This window comes from Puma concolor, chromosome A3, assembly GCF_028749965.1.
Source record: "Puma concolor isolate L17-30 chromosome A3, mPumCon1.1.hap2, whole genome shotgun sequence".
NCBI classification, from domain to species: Eukaryota; Metazoa; Chordata; class Mammalia; order Carnivora; family Felidae; genus Puma; species Puma concolor.
Window position 1 is genome coordinate 130,060,199 of NC_141669.1, and position 14,077 is coordinate 130,074,275.

General features: G+C 49.9%; 1 protein-coding gene across 3 annotated transcripts in view; it reads left to right on the top strand.

Annotated features, from left to right (window-relative positions):
• PTPN1 (protein tyrosine phosphatase non-receptor type 1) overlaps positions 1-14,077 on the top strand; it is a 70,623-nt gene that overhangs the window by 43,343 nt on the left and 13,203 nt on the right. For 2 of the 3 annotated variants that reach the window (XM_025931882.2, XM_086702476.1), the window contains exons 2-4: positions 2,115-2,205; positions 5,731-5,831; positions 10,883-10,981. In XM_025931882.2, the coding sequence (XP_025787667.1) occupies positions 2,115-2,205; positions 5,731-5,831; positions 10,883-10,981 (291 nt within the window). The remainder of the gene's footprint in view (positions 1-2,114; positions 2,206-5,730; positions 5,832-10,882; positions 10,982-14,077) is intronic. The other variant, XM_025931883.2, reaches the window with a different exon arrangement.

A 14,077-nucleotide genomic window follows, 5' to 3' on the forward strand; every position in this document is an offset into this window, starting at 1 on the left:
GCGAAGTCTGAAGTCATTCTGATGACCTTATCCTTTGAAAGTGCATTATTTTTTCTTTTCAGGGACTTACAGGACATTTTCTTTGAGAGATTCTGGAATCACGTATTAATGTGCCTAGTATAGATCTGTTCTTATTATGATGAACACTTGATAGGTCTGAAGATTTCCTTGAACTATTCCTTTTTTTTTTTTCTTTGTATTTTGTTTTGCCTAGTTTTCTATCGGGGGTTTTTGGGGGATAGGTGGTGCTTTACTTTCTGGGAGGATTTTCTTCTACCTTTACCTAACATCTTGTTCTTAATTCATGGATACAATATCTTTTCTTCTCTTACTGAATATATTCATCTCTTTTTTAAAGTTTGTTTTCTCTGCAGTTTATTTCTTCCAAGGGGCTTTTTTCCCTGTCATTTTTCTTGTAAATCTCTTTGATATTAGAGGCTTTCCTCTTAAATCTTAGAATCAGTGGTTGTCTGTGCGTGATGAAGAGTCGGGGCTCACAGGGCAGATTCAGAGCTCTGACAGGTGGAAGGGGCTCATCATCCCTGACCCAGGCGCGAGCCCTCTAGCAGGGCTGTTGATTGGTTGTTGGTTATGTGCCCTGGTGATAGTATCTTCCGGTCCTTCCTCTTGTCTGCTCACATCACCTAGAAAGCACTCTGCCTCCTGATTTACATCCTCCAAGGAATGATTCTCCAGAGTTCTGTGGTGCATGGTGGCAATCACCCAGCAGCACGGAAGGGGTGCGGCGGGGATAGTGGAGATCCCTTTCTTCCCAGACGGCCCCAGCCCTGAGCCCTGTGGCGAATCCCATCCTTCCATCCAGAGGCGGCACTTCTGAGCCTCTGCAGGAGTCTGTGCTGGAAATCAGGGTGGTTCTCTGCTTTTCCCCATTGCTGGCTTGTGATCGAGCTTTCTCAGACCCGCCAGCTACTAATAAGATTCCCAGCTTCCAAAATTCTGTTGTTGCTGTCTTCTCTTGTTCTCCCTTGTGAGTTTGTCTTTTTTTTTTTTTTAATTGTAGTGAAATATACTAACAAAATTTACCATTGTAACCATTCTTAGGTGTACGGTTTAGTGGCAGTAAGTACGTTTCCATGGTTGTATGAGCTTATCTTTTAATAATCATAAAATACAAGTTAAGAAGAAAAGCTGTGTATGGGGCGCCTGGGTGGCGCAGTCGGTTAAGCGTCCGACTTCAGCCAGGTCACGATCTCGCGGTCCGGGAGTTCGAGCCCCGCGTCAGGCTCTGGGCTGATGGCTCAGAGCCTGGAGCCTGTTTCTGATTCTGTGTCTCCCTCTCTCTCTCTGCCCCTCCCCCGTTCATGCTCTGTCTCTCTCTGTCCCAAAAATAAATAAACGTTGAAAAAAAAAAAAATTAAAGAAGAAAAGCTGTGTAAATGGGAGTATAGTGGTGTTTTAGGAAAGCAAAACTAGATGTGTGTGATCAGCAGGAGGCATACTTTGGCTCTTCTGTTCCTCCAGACGCTTGCTGTTAATCGAGACACTTTCTCTTTCTGACCCGTTTGGTATAATGGGATTTGTCTGTCTCCTGGGAAAGCAATCGAATAGTTGTTGGCATAAAGGTACATTTTATCTGCCCTCAATACTTGTAGCTTTACGCAAGGTTACAGATGGAACTCCCAGGCATGACGTTCAAGGCTCTCCGCGATCTGGCCTACCCACCCACGTGCTCCAGCCGTCTGTCGTTGCTCCCGCCAGCCCACTCACCGTTCCTTGCAGAAGATGTGCACTCCAGCCTTCGCTGGGCTGGATGTTCCCGAGCGAAATGCGCCCCCTCCCCTCACCGCCCCACTCCTTTGCATCTCCCTGCTGTCTTCCGCGTCTTTCCAGCTCCCAGCCCCACGCCTTCCTCCCACTGTGGCCATGTGGTTGTTCCTCTTCTGTTTTCCTCTCATGACCTTGTACGTGCCTCTGAATTATCACCTTGCATTTCCCACACTGCCCAGCTCTCTTTGATGTGTGTTTCTCTACTGGGTCTTCTCAGTGCCTGGCACATAGCCCGTGCTCGGTCAAATGTCTGGATGGATTCCTGGTGCCAGAGAGTTCAAAAGAGAACTCTTTATCTTTTTCTTTTCCTTTTTTCTTCTTTGTAGGATATCCGACACGAAGCCAGTGATTTCCCATGTAGAGTGGCCAAGCTTCCTAAGAACAAAAACCGAAACAGGTACAGAGATGTCAGTCCCTGTAAGTATTCACATCGCCATTACCAGTCTCACTGCTTCCACTGCGTCGGCTTCTCAGTCAGGACCCCTTGAGCCCCAGGGTTTGGCAACAGATTGATAGCAGTAGAGGTTTATGACTTGATTGTTTCCTATTATAAAGGCATTAGAGACTTATAGTAATGGTTCATTTTTTCCACGATTGTAGAAGGAGTAAGATTTCAGTTTCTGGAAAACGCAGCTGAGTTCAAAGCACTGTTTTTAGCTTTGACTATTTTTATGATGAATCCTTTTCCTACCAGCTGAGGCAGAGTAGAGTGGGCACGATATAACCTTTTCTGGATGACTCAGCGACAGCGTTATTAGACCCCGAGTGAGCGTCATATTGAACTGTGACGATGCCCCGCCCAGGCATTAAGGAGCCGGAGCGGCGGTCCCCCTGCACTGAAGACAGCTCTGCTCCTCAAGTCCCACCCCTACCGCCAGCACCGGTCTTCTAGCCCTTTCTTGCCATTAGCTCTCATTGTGCCTGCCGGCCTCTGACAACCTCCACCTTCGGAGTGACCGGCTCTGAATCTGCTGCTCTCTCAAAAGGAAAGAACGAACCATGTTAGAATTTGGGTAAAGCGAGAAAAACTGGAGCTGACTAAAGAGCACGACCTTTGCCATTTCCTGTAGGCCCCACAGAACCTTTTGACTCCCCTCCAGGGTTTTTAGACCCTGTCCGTCAGGGAGGGTTGTAGCTGCCACCGTCCCCCGTGGCGGTCCCTTCCATCTGCCAGGGACACGGACGACTCCGGCCGTCATCCCTCACACTGGCACTTCCCGCATGCCTGCGAAGTCACACCTGCCCCGTGGCAGTGGGTGCCGCTGCTCAGTGCTTTCCAGGGGAGTTGGCAGCGCTCCCCCACCCCGCCCCCCAATTGTACAGCAGCAGGCTCCGGGGAGGGGAGCGGAGGTGCGCCTAGGCTGGCACCAGGCGGTCCGCCTGTGAGCGCTGCCCTGGTTCCCTGCCCGGGGGTGCGTCTCAGCCTGCCGCCTACAAGCCGTGTGGCTTCGGGCGAATGGTTCCCTTCTCTGGTCTTCAGTAAAGCAGGAGCCGCGCGGATCTCAGGACTCCGTGAAGGTGAACTAGAATAGCATGAGCCGCTTAGCTCCGTGTCTCACTCATAAAGGCTGGCTGCGGTCGAGGCGGTTGTTAACGGGTGAGCAGAAGGTGCACGCCAGGGGCGTCTGCATGGAGGGCGTCAGGTGGCACGTGACTGCGCTCCAGCACCCGACGCTCTTGGCTAAGCATGTCGCGGCCGTGGCACCTAGTGGGGTTTATTAAAGAAAACAACGCTCTCCTCCGGTGACGGTGCTGTGAGGTCCTGGCCGGCTGCGCCGCGTTTCACAGAACAGTCCTGTCGGCATCCTTCACGCGGAGCGAGGACACCTACCCCCCCCCCCCGCCCCCCCCCGCCCGCGCCAGCTTTGCTCTGCGGTAGGGACTAATGTCGTCTTAATGCCCCTCTTCTGCTTTCTCCTCCGGACTCCTCTAAATGGATTCCTGAGCCAGTTTTCCACAGAGAAAACACAGCATTTGAAATATTCTTCCCGGGAAACAACTCGCAGCTTTTTTACCCTGGTGTCCCTCCCAGTTTTTCTTTTCTTCCCCCACCTCCACTATCCAGCAGGACAGATAATTGGCTTTTTAGGGCCATGGGGGATCGGGGGAGAATGAGTCAAGGTAGAAAGTGACCTTGTCGTCTGTCTTCCGTTTGGCAACTTTGGGAAAGCCCCAGCAGCTCTCAGAGGAGTTGTTTTTCCAGGGTCACCCGGTGCTGTGGGAGCCCAGTCTTCTAACCCACCAAGGAGTTGTATGGTCTCATAGCCTTTTGGGGGATCTTTTATCTCCATGACTTAAATACTACCGAACTATCCCAAGTTGTATTACTCCTCTCTGATGAGAAACATTCTTCCAAGTGGTGGCTAATTTTTCAAAACATTTCTTAGAAATCCTTTAAAAAAATTTTTAATGTTTATTTAATCTTGAGAGAGAGAGAGTACGTGAGCAAGGGAGGGGCAGAGAGAGAGGGAGACAGAGGATCTGTGCTGACAGCAGAAATCCTGATGCAGGACTCAGACTCCCAAACCGTGAGGTCACGACCTGAGCCGAAGTTGAACCCTTAACCGACTGCCCCCCCCCCCCCGCCAGGCACCCCTTCTTTGAAATCTTTTACAACAAAAAGCCCCAAACCATGTGTCCCTGTTAACTTGTCCTTTCCCATTGGGCTAGGGAAGAAAAGATAGTATTCATGAGCGGTCACCTGAGTTCATCATCCCTTGTGTCAAACCAGAAATAAAAATGCCCACCTGCTCTTGTTAGTTGCACTGGCAGGATAAGGAAAGTGGCCTCAGGGAAGCACTGCTTTTGGGACAAAGTCATGGTAAAAGGGGGAAAAAGTGGCCATGTGTTTTCAGTAACCTGGGGCAGAATTTCCAAATGAGAATTTCTTTTTAAAAACCATCCTGGGGGGCGCCTGGGGGGCTCAGTCAGTTGCGCATTGGACTCTTGGTTTTGGCTCGGTCGTGATCCTGGGGTTGTAGGATCAGGCCCTGTGTCAGGCTCCGTGCTGTGCATGGAACCTGCTTGGGATTCTCTCTATTCTCTCTCTCTCTCTCTCTCTCTCTCTCTCCCTCCCTCCCTCCCTCCCTCTCTCCCTCTCTCCCCCTCCCTCCCTCCCTCTCCCCCTCTTTGCCTTCTCTCCCCCCCCCCCAGAAAAGAAAAATTAAATGAGAAAAAAACCTAGTCTGACAATTACATTTAATGTACCTTCAGAGTTTTGGATTCAGGGTTTAGTTTTTCCAGTGAAAAACTCTCTTTTAAATGTCTTTGGTCATGACGGTTTCTGAATTTGAAATATTTAGAATCACTTAAGTGTATGTTACACTTGAAACTTAAAAGAAACAAAGACAAAAAACCTTATATGAAGGAATTAAAGATAACACTTTTCACACCACTATATATTTAGGTCATTTTCATCTTCAATCCATTAGACACAGGGTAGGTGGAGATAACGATCATAAATCCTACCAACTGTAGCTCATTGTACCAACTAGAGCTGTAGGGGCTAGGTGAAATTTTTGGTGGATTTTTTTCTCTTAAAGATTGAAGCCGCTATATTTGATTACCTAATAAAAATATATATTAGGCATCTGAGAACAGATCCCTTGACACCCTCTCCCCATAATCTCCTGATTTGTGGCGCAGTGATAAGGAAGATCTGACCTAAGAACAGGTTGCCCAGTTAGGACATAACCCATGTTTTAATGTAGTTTGTCTGTTACTATTTAGCATTAGCTTTGAAACATTTCCAGAAACCTTTCTCAAAATACTAAGTGGTCCCCATAGTGATGACTAATCTCAGTTAAAACACCATGGCCTCAGCCAGTGTGAACGCCCTTAATGCCACCAACTCACCTTTTTCACTTTCCCCATGGGGTGCACTGCCTGTGTAGACACTTTGGTCCTCCAGGACTAACCTTTGAGTTCTGGTTTGCCTTTCAGTTGACCACAGTCGGATTAAACTACATCAAGAAGATAATGACTACATCAATGCCAGTTTGATAAAGATGGACGAAGCCCAAAGGAGTTACATTCTTACGCAGGTGAATGGATTGTCCACATTTTTTTAATGGCTCTCGGCCTTACTTGATATCAGCCTAAGAACTTTAGAGTACTGTCATTTATACCTCAAATAAGATGCACCGCATCCTTTCAAAGGTCAGGTTTTACGCAATCCAAAACAGCAACGAGGAAGGAAAAGAATCTTCCTTCAGAGATTCAGGTTGGTTGTCACCCGCGTCTTTTCTGGGAAGTATGCCACTTGCTGGGCTTCTAGAAAACAGCATGAAATGCCAGAACTGCCTGTGGTCTGTTGACAGAGGCAGCAGAGCCGTGGCAAGAGAAGCGCCCGTACCTGTGTCGATTCCATAATTGAAGAGGGTTAGCAGTAGACCAGTAATCTCTGCCCAGGTAGCTACTCAGAATTTCTCAGCATGGTCCTCATTCTTTGGCCCAGAAAAAAAAGCATCCTTAGATTCTGTGGATAAGCATGCAAAACCGTTCAAAATTCCCATTGGCTTTTGACATTTTTATGAGAACAAATCATAAAAATGATCTAACACTTGATCTTCTTGTGAAGCACTTACTGGCATATGACCCCAAGACCACGGGTATCTAGGAGAGATGATAAAGAAATTTCTTTTTACTTAATTTTCTCAAGTCTTAGTCTGTTACCTGTAAGTTGCTCTAAACACTCTGTGTTTCTCTCTCTCTTTTTTTTTTTAATGTTTATTCATTTTTTTTTTTTTAACGTTTATTTATTTTTGAGACCGAGACAGAGCATGAATGGGGGAGGGTCAGAGAGAGAGGGAGACACGGAATCTGAAACAGGCTCCAGGCTCTGAGCGGTCAGCACAGAGCCCGACGCGGGGCTCGAACTCACGGAGTGTGAGATCGTGACCTGAGCCGAAGTCGGCCCCTTGACCGACTGAGCCACCCAGGCGCCCCCATTTTTTTTTTTTTTTAGAGACAGAGCATGAGCAGGGGAGGGGCAGAAAGAGAGGGAGACACAGAATCTGAAGCAGGCTCTAGGCTCTGAGCTGTCAGCACAGAGCCCGACACAGGGCTCGAACCCACCAACTGTGAGACCAGGACCTGGGCCAAAGTTGGATGCTCAACTGACTGAGCCATCCAGGTGCCCCTATGTTACTGTCTTAATCAAACAGCAAGGGGAAACTACTGGAGTGTTTTTTTTTTTTTTTAACGTTTATTCATTTTTGAGAGAGAGCATGAGTAGGGAAGGGGCAGAGAGAAGGAGATACAGAATCCAAAGCAGGCTCCAGGCTCTGAGCTGTCAGCACAGAGCCCCGTGCGGGGCTCGAACTCATGAACTGCCGAGATCATGACCTTGAGCCGAAGTTGGACGCTCAACCAACTGAGCCACCCAGGCGCCCCTCTCTCTGTGTTTTTTAATCATAATTTTTGCTTTCTCGTCCTATATCAGTTTATCATTCTTTAAAAAAAATTTTGGGGGGCACCTGGGTGGCTCAGTCGGTTGAGCATTCCGACTTCGGCTCAGGTCATGATCTCACAGTCTGTGGGTTCAAGCCCCACGTTGGGCTCTGTGCTGACAGCTCAGAGCCTGGAGCCTGCTTCGGGTTCTGTGTCTCCCTCTGTCTCTGCCCCTCCCCCGCTCATGCTCTGTCTCTCTTTGTCAAGAATAAATATTAAAAAAAATTTATTAAAATTTTTTTCAGTGCTTGTTTATTTTTGAGAGTGAGAGACAGAGTGTGAGCAGGGGAGGGGCAGAGAGAGAGACACACACACACACAGAATCAGAAGCAGGCTCCAGGCTCCGAGCTGTCAGCACAGAGCCTGACACGGGGCTCAAACCCATGAACTGCGAGATCATAACCTAAGCCGAAGTAGGACGCTTAACCGACTGAGCCACCCGGGAGTCCCAGTTTATCGTTCTTTTAAAAATTTTTTTTTTCAACGTTTATTTATTTTTGGGACAGAGAGAGACAGAGCATGAACGGGGGAGGGGCAGAGAGAGAGGGAGACACAGAATCGGAAACAGGCTCCAGGCTCTGAGCCATCAGCCCAGAGCCTGACGCGGGGCTCGAACTCACGGACCGCGAGATCGTGACCTGGCCGAAGTCGGACGCTTAACCGACTGCGCCACCCAGGCGTCCCCAGTTTATCGTTCTTTTATATGGCTTTGGCGTATAGGGTGATTTTGAACATCGTACTTCTGTTTAACATTTAGAGGTTAAAATAACGGTGAAGCCAGAAAGCATATGAACAGAGGCTGCTTTAGGGCAGGGAGCTGGGTCAGGGCAAATCTACCGTGGCCCTGCTTTACTGTCCTGTCTTGTCCTGTTCCCCTCCTCTCTGTCCATGAGGACAGTCAGCCCGAGTGCCTCCCAGTGTACAGAACACCAGCCATGCTGTGTTCAGTCCTGGGACCCATTCAGGAAGTTCTTGGTGTATGCACAGGGGGCGGGCCTTTACAAGGCCTCAGGTCAAAGTCTTCCCAGCACCCCTGGGGTGGTTGGGGTAGAGTGATAAGGAAGGAGATCCTGGTGGTGGCAAGCTGGCGGGAAGAGGTTGAGGGAAAAGCAGCTTCTTGGTAACTTCTCTTTTTAGAAGAAGTCAAGTTTTTTACTTCCTGATTTCAGCCGTGCAACGTTGGTGTGGGGTTAGGCAGTCCAAAGCAAAGATAGATAGGGGTATAAAGTCAAATGGAGCGCCAGGATATCACCATGGAAACTTTTACACCACTGCCTTCCCCACCCCCGTGCCCTAGCAATTACTTGGCACATCTGAAGGTCTCTCTGTTTTGTCAGGTGGTACCATGGACATATCTAGCTGCCTGCACGTCACCCTTTGCCCTGGGATTTATAAAAGGGACTGAAGTAACCTGGCCCCAAAGTTATACCTCTAGACAGTAGGAGTGAAACATTTTCCAAACTACAAAACCAAGAAAACCCTGCCCATTTTTTATTTTCAGTGTTCATGATGCAAATAATACAAGTCTATAGTCTTTTTTTTTTTTTAAGCCAGTGATGTGGAACTATAGAGAATGATGGCAAAGGTGCCTCTGTTACCTTCACAGTGAAGTGTTGGCTAAGTTGCTGTGTCTCCTTTCAGATTTTATATGATTTAAAAAAAAATTTTTAACGTTTATTTATATTTGAGAGAGAGAGGGAGAGAGACAGAGCATGAGCAGGGGAGGGCAGAGAGAGACAGAGACAGAATCTGAAGCAGGCTCCAGGCCCTGAGCCGTCAGCACGGAGTCCGACGTGGGGCTCAAACTCAGGAGCCGTGAGATCATGACCTGAGCCGAAGCCGGACGCTCAACAGACCAAGCCGCCCAGGTGCCCCACTTCCATGATTTTTCAGTCCCTGAGACCCATCCTAAACTAGGGTGATGGGAGGTGGGGAAGGTGGCAGGCTGGGACCTGGTGGGAGCCGCCCCTGTGAGGCCTGGCCCTCATGCCCAACTTGCAGGATGAGAGACCTAGTTGGCCAGCCGGGAGGCCTGGGGCTGTTGCCTGAGGCTCTGGCTGGAGCGCAGATGTGTCCGGTTTAGGCAGCAGGAGGAAGAGGAGTTCAGGAAAGTGAGTGGGCACTGAGGGCTCATGTGGTCAACAAAGGTGTGGTGAGACTTGAAGGGAAAGGAGGCAAAACATCAGGAGAATTTGGATGAAAATAAGTGAGACTGGAAACCATTCTAGAAGTGGTGCTGGCCGGAGGAGGTGATGCGTTCTGTCACGGAGGTGAGAGGTGATATCCTTTCCAGGCAGTACTAACAGTTGAGACAGACCGGAGGCGTCCATACTCTTGTATCCAGTAAACCCCTATGCCTGTTGCCAGTTGGCCCGTACCCCGCCATGTCCCGGTGCCCACACTGGACCCCTTGGGCTACCTAACTGATCGTTTGTGACTACATCTTTTACGTTCTTTGGTCCAAGGATGAAGGTGGTCCATAGTCAGGCATCATTTTTTTTTTTTAAGCTTATTTATTTATTTTGAGAGAGAGCATGCATGTGTGAGCAGGGGAGGGGCAGAGAGAGAAGGGGATAGAGAATCCCCAGCAGGCTCCATGCTGTCAGTGCAGAGCCTGACGTGGAGTTCGATCCCACAAACCGTGAGATCATGAACTGAGCCGAAATCAAGAGTTGGGTGCTTAACCGACTGAGCCACCCAGGTGCTCCAGGTTCATCATTGTTTATTTTTTTTAAGCTTATTTATTTTGAAAGAGAGACAAGGGCACCTGGGTGGCTCAGTCAGTTTAGTGTCTGACTTCAGCTCAGGTCATGATCTCATGGTTCATGAGTTCGAGCCCTTCATCGGGCTCTGTGCTGACAGCTTAGAGCCCGGAGCCTGCTTCAGATTGTGTCTCCCTCTCTCTCTGCCCCTCCCCGACTCGTGCTCTGTCTCTCTGTCTCTCGAAAATAAATAAACATTAAAAAGGAAAAAAAAGAGAAAAGAGACAACACGAGTGGGGGAGGGTCAGAGAGGGAGGGACAGACAGAGTCCCAACCGACTGAGCCACCCAGGCGCCCCTCATCGTTAGTAATAGTAATAATAGCTAACATTCCACTGGATGTGTACCATGTTCCAGGTGCTACGGTAAAACCTTTACATGAACGGATATAGTTAATATTCCCTTCACAGCCCTGTGAATAAGGACTATGATTGGTTGAGTGAGCTGGGTGGAGAAACTGAGGCATAGAGATGTGAAGTGACTCATCCCAGGTCACACGGATGATCAGTGATTGGAGCTGAACTGAAGCCACCAGAAGTGTCACCGATGATCACTTCCCCATACTGCCTCTTCCCAGCACCCACTAGCTTTGTGGCCATATTCCACTTACCGTCAAGAGGGGCCTCAGTGGAGCCCCTCTGCTAGCCAGCTCAAACCGGAAAGCAGAATCCGCATTTTCTGTCCTCTGCTGGTCGGCCCTGAACCAGCCCTGAGAGGCAGATACAACCTTTCACCACCACTAGGCAGGGAGGGTGGCACCTGTCCCAGCCTCAGCTGCCCCTGTGCCTAAGGGCACTGTCGTCGGCCGACCGCCAGTGGTGAGCTCTCGGTGGAGTGAGTCACTGTAACATCACACACACTTTGTGGATTGTGTATTTGCAGGGCCCTTTGCCTAACACGTGTGGTCACTTTTGGGAGATGGTGTGGGAGCAGAAAAGCAGGGGCGTGGTCATGCTCAACAGAGTGATGGAGAAAGGCTCGGTAAGTGACGGATTTATCTGCTCTTTACGTTACCGTCCGTAAGCGCACCGGTCCGTGAAGTTGTCATTTTTGTCTGAGTCGATCTCTTGAAATTGCTTTTGTATTTCTTTTACGTAGTGTCCTTTTTAGTAGAAAAATTTAAAGAAGTGATACACGCATACATGTTTATTGTAAACGAGTCAGAAAAGTGAATGAATTAAAAAGAGGGGGAAAGGTCCCAATTGCCCTTGACCTATCCCTCACTCATCAGTCAGTCTCTCTCCACGGTGTGTTCATATTTGTTCAGGAACACCCTAGCCTGCGTGCATCTGTCCCTTGAGCCACTGCCCTGGCCTTTCGACTTGTCCTCCTCAGCGCATCCTACACCGAGACCAGGTGACACCACCCCTTTTCCCAGCTGAAAACCCTTGTGGGGCTCCCACTGCCTCCTGGGATGTGCCCATTGTGGCTACAGGACCAGTTAACCGGGACCCCAGTTTCCCACATCCGTCCCCGGACTCCAGCCACAACACACGTCTGTTGTTTCAGTTCTCTGGACCAGTCTGAGTCACTGTCCCACCCCAGCCCTCTTGCAGGTATCTCCAGTGGCTTCCCTCGAGTCAGCCACGGCTCGTGCTCTCCCGCCCATCTCATCGTGTGGGTTGCCCGTTAGAGGCCCGTCTCCCACGCGAGGGGATGTTGTGTGCGGGGCACAGTGGCGTCAGTGTAGCGAATAGACGCCACACCCCTGCTACCTGGCTCCTTCCCTCCTCTCCCAGCCGGGGGCTCTCCGGCCTCGGCAGTGGAGGCCCTGGGAGAAAGCGAGCGGAGGAATGCGGACACCAGTGGGAATGAGTGGCCAGGAGCAGAGAACGGCGTGTGCCCAGGCTTTGCCAGGAGCCGGCCCTGTGCTCTGGGGCTCACCCGGGCCACTGCGCTCACAGCTGTCCTGGCCGCCTCGGGTCCCGGCTTGCCAGGAGAGCAGAAGGCTCCAGAGAAGCCGACCCTCCAAGGAAAGCACACTCGTGGCCCTAGAGGGTAACAATACGAGTGCGGAGAAGTAACATCGAAGGGGACTTAAGCAGTGAGACAAAGGGAAGCACCCCCACGGAGCCCCCCCCCCCGCCCCCCCGCCAAGAGCCATTCTTAGTTACAGCCCACGGCAAGGCACGACAGCGCATGTCGAAAATCAGGCTTTTTGCCTCTGCGCCCTTTTCTTAATCTTAAAGTATTTATTTGCTCGATAACAACAGATGGAGAGCTCACCTGCGTGTTCAAAGAATGAAATCCTGCTTCTTAGAAAATTGTTTTCAGTGAAAGTGGTTTTTCATGTTTTCTGCTTCAGTGGCTTGATTAGTAAAATGTGAAGTTACAAATGTGGAGCCACCTCCCACCCGTCACCACTCTTGTCAGCAATTTAGAATAAAGAGACAAATGTTAGGTTCCCACAGTATACACTCTCCGCAAGGGAACGTGAAACGTGGTGGCCTGGCCACACGTTCAGCACTCGGGAGCGTCCAGGGTCTCTAAACATCAGCACCGCTGACACGGGAGGACATGGGAGGCTGCTGGGCAGCGGCCCTGGCCTCCACCCACGAGATGCCGCTGGCCTGCCTGCCCCACTGGTGGCAATCAGAAGGTCTCCAGACATTGTCCAAATCTGTGCAAACTCGCCCCCAGTTGCGAAGCACTGTTCTGGATGGTATTGAGGGTTGGGAATTTTCTTTTTTATTAATTTTTTTGAGTTTGTTTGTTTTTTGAGAGAGGGAGGGAGCACGAGTGTGAGCGGAGGAGGGACACAGAGAGAGGGAAAGAAAGGATCCCAAGCAGGCTCCATACAGCGCGGAGCCCGATGAAGGGCTCCAGCTCCCAAACCGCGAGGTCACGACCTGAGCCAAAACCAAGAGTCGGACACTTAACCGACTGAGCCACCCAGGCGCCCTGAAGGGTAGGGAATTTTATTTTTTTTTAAATTTTTTTTTTTTTTTTTTTTTTTCAACGTTTATTTATTTTTGGGACAGAGAGAGACAGAGCATGAACGGGCGAGGGGCAGAGAGAGCGGGAGACACAGAATCGGAAACAGGCTCCAGGCTCTGAGCCATCAGCCCAGAGCCCGACGCGGGGCTCGAACTCACGGACCGTGAGATCGTGACCTGGTTGAAGTCGGATGCTTAACCGACTGCGCCACCCAGGCGCCCCGGGTAGGGAATTTTAAATCGGGTTGTTTATCCAGAAATCATTGGATATGGTAGCATTTCCTTTTTATTTGGTACTGAAGGTTTGGGTGAAACCGCTTTGCCGCTGGCACAGTCCCGCAGGGGCGCTGTCGTGACGTTGGCACTGCGTGCTGCTCACCGGGCCTGTGCTTGGTTGCCCGCCATCCAATGCTGACCGTAAATGGACCATCCATCCTCTGACAAGTTTCCCCCTTGGCCATTGGAAGAAAAAAAGGAAACCTGGCTAGTTGATTCTCTCGTACTTTACTGTGATCGTGTGACGTTAGTCTCTCTCTTCCTTTGTAACTGTCCTTCCCGCTCAGGGTCATGCCCACCGACGTGGAAAGCGGTGAATGAATGGTTTGAGGTTCTTAAAGCTTCTTGGGGTCAGCAGTTCCAGTCCAGCAGTCCAGCGTTGATATTATCATCCCCATTAGAGCTGACTGGGGCAAATTGTAAGAGGTTGCAGTGCCTTATTTGCTTAGCTAATCTAATTATAAACCGTGCAGCCGTCCCACGGTACGAACCAGCTTGCAGAGCGTTTCCATGTGATGCGTATTTGTTTTGTGGTTTCCTTCCTTCTCTGCGTAGGGTAGGACATGCCCCTCTTATTTCTGGCAGAGCTGGCCGTTAACCCTTTTGGGACCTTGTGCTTCCTGGAAAACAGCAGTGCGGGAAATGTGTGTGAGACTGCGCTCATCCAGGTACCCGAAGGTCTTGGTTCGATTTCCAGATTGAGCGGAGACATGTGCGTGAAGAGTGTGTATGTGGGGAAGGGCAGGGGTGGTGGCTGTTTAGGCAGGGCGGACAAGCAAGGTGCTGTTTAACCAGAAGCACCGCCTGTATCTCTCTCCCGAAACCGCAGCTAAAGGCGCTGTTTGATTTCAGTGCTTTTGCACAC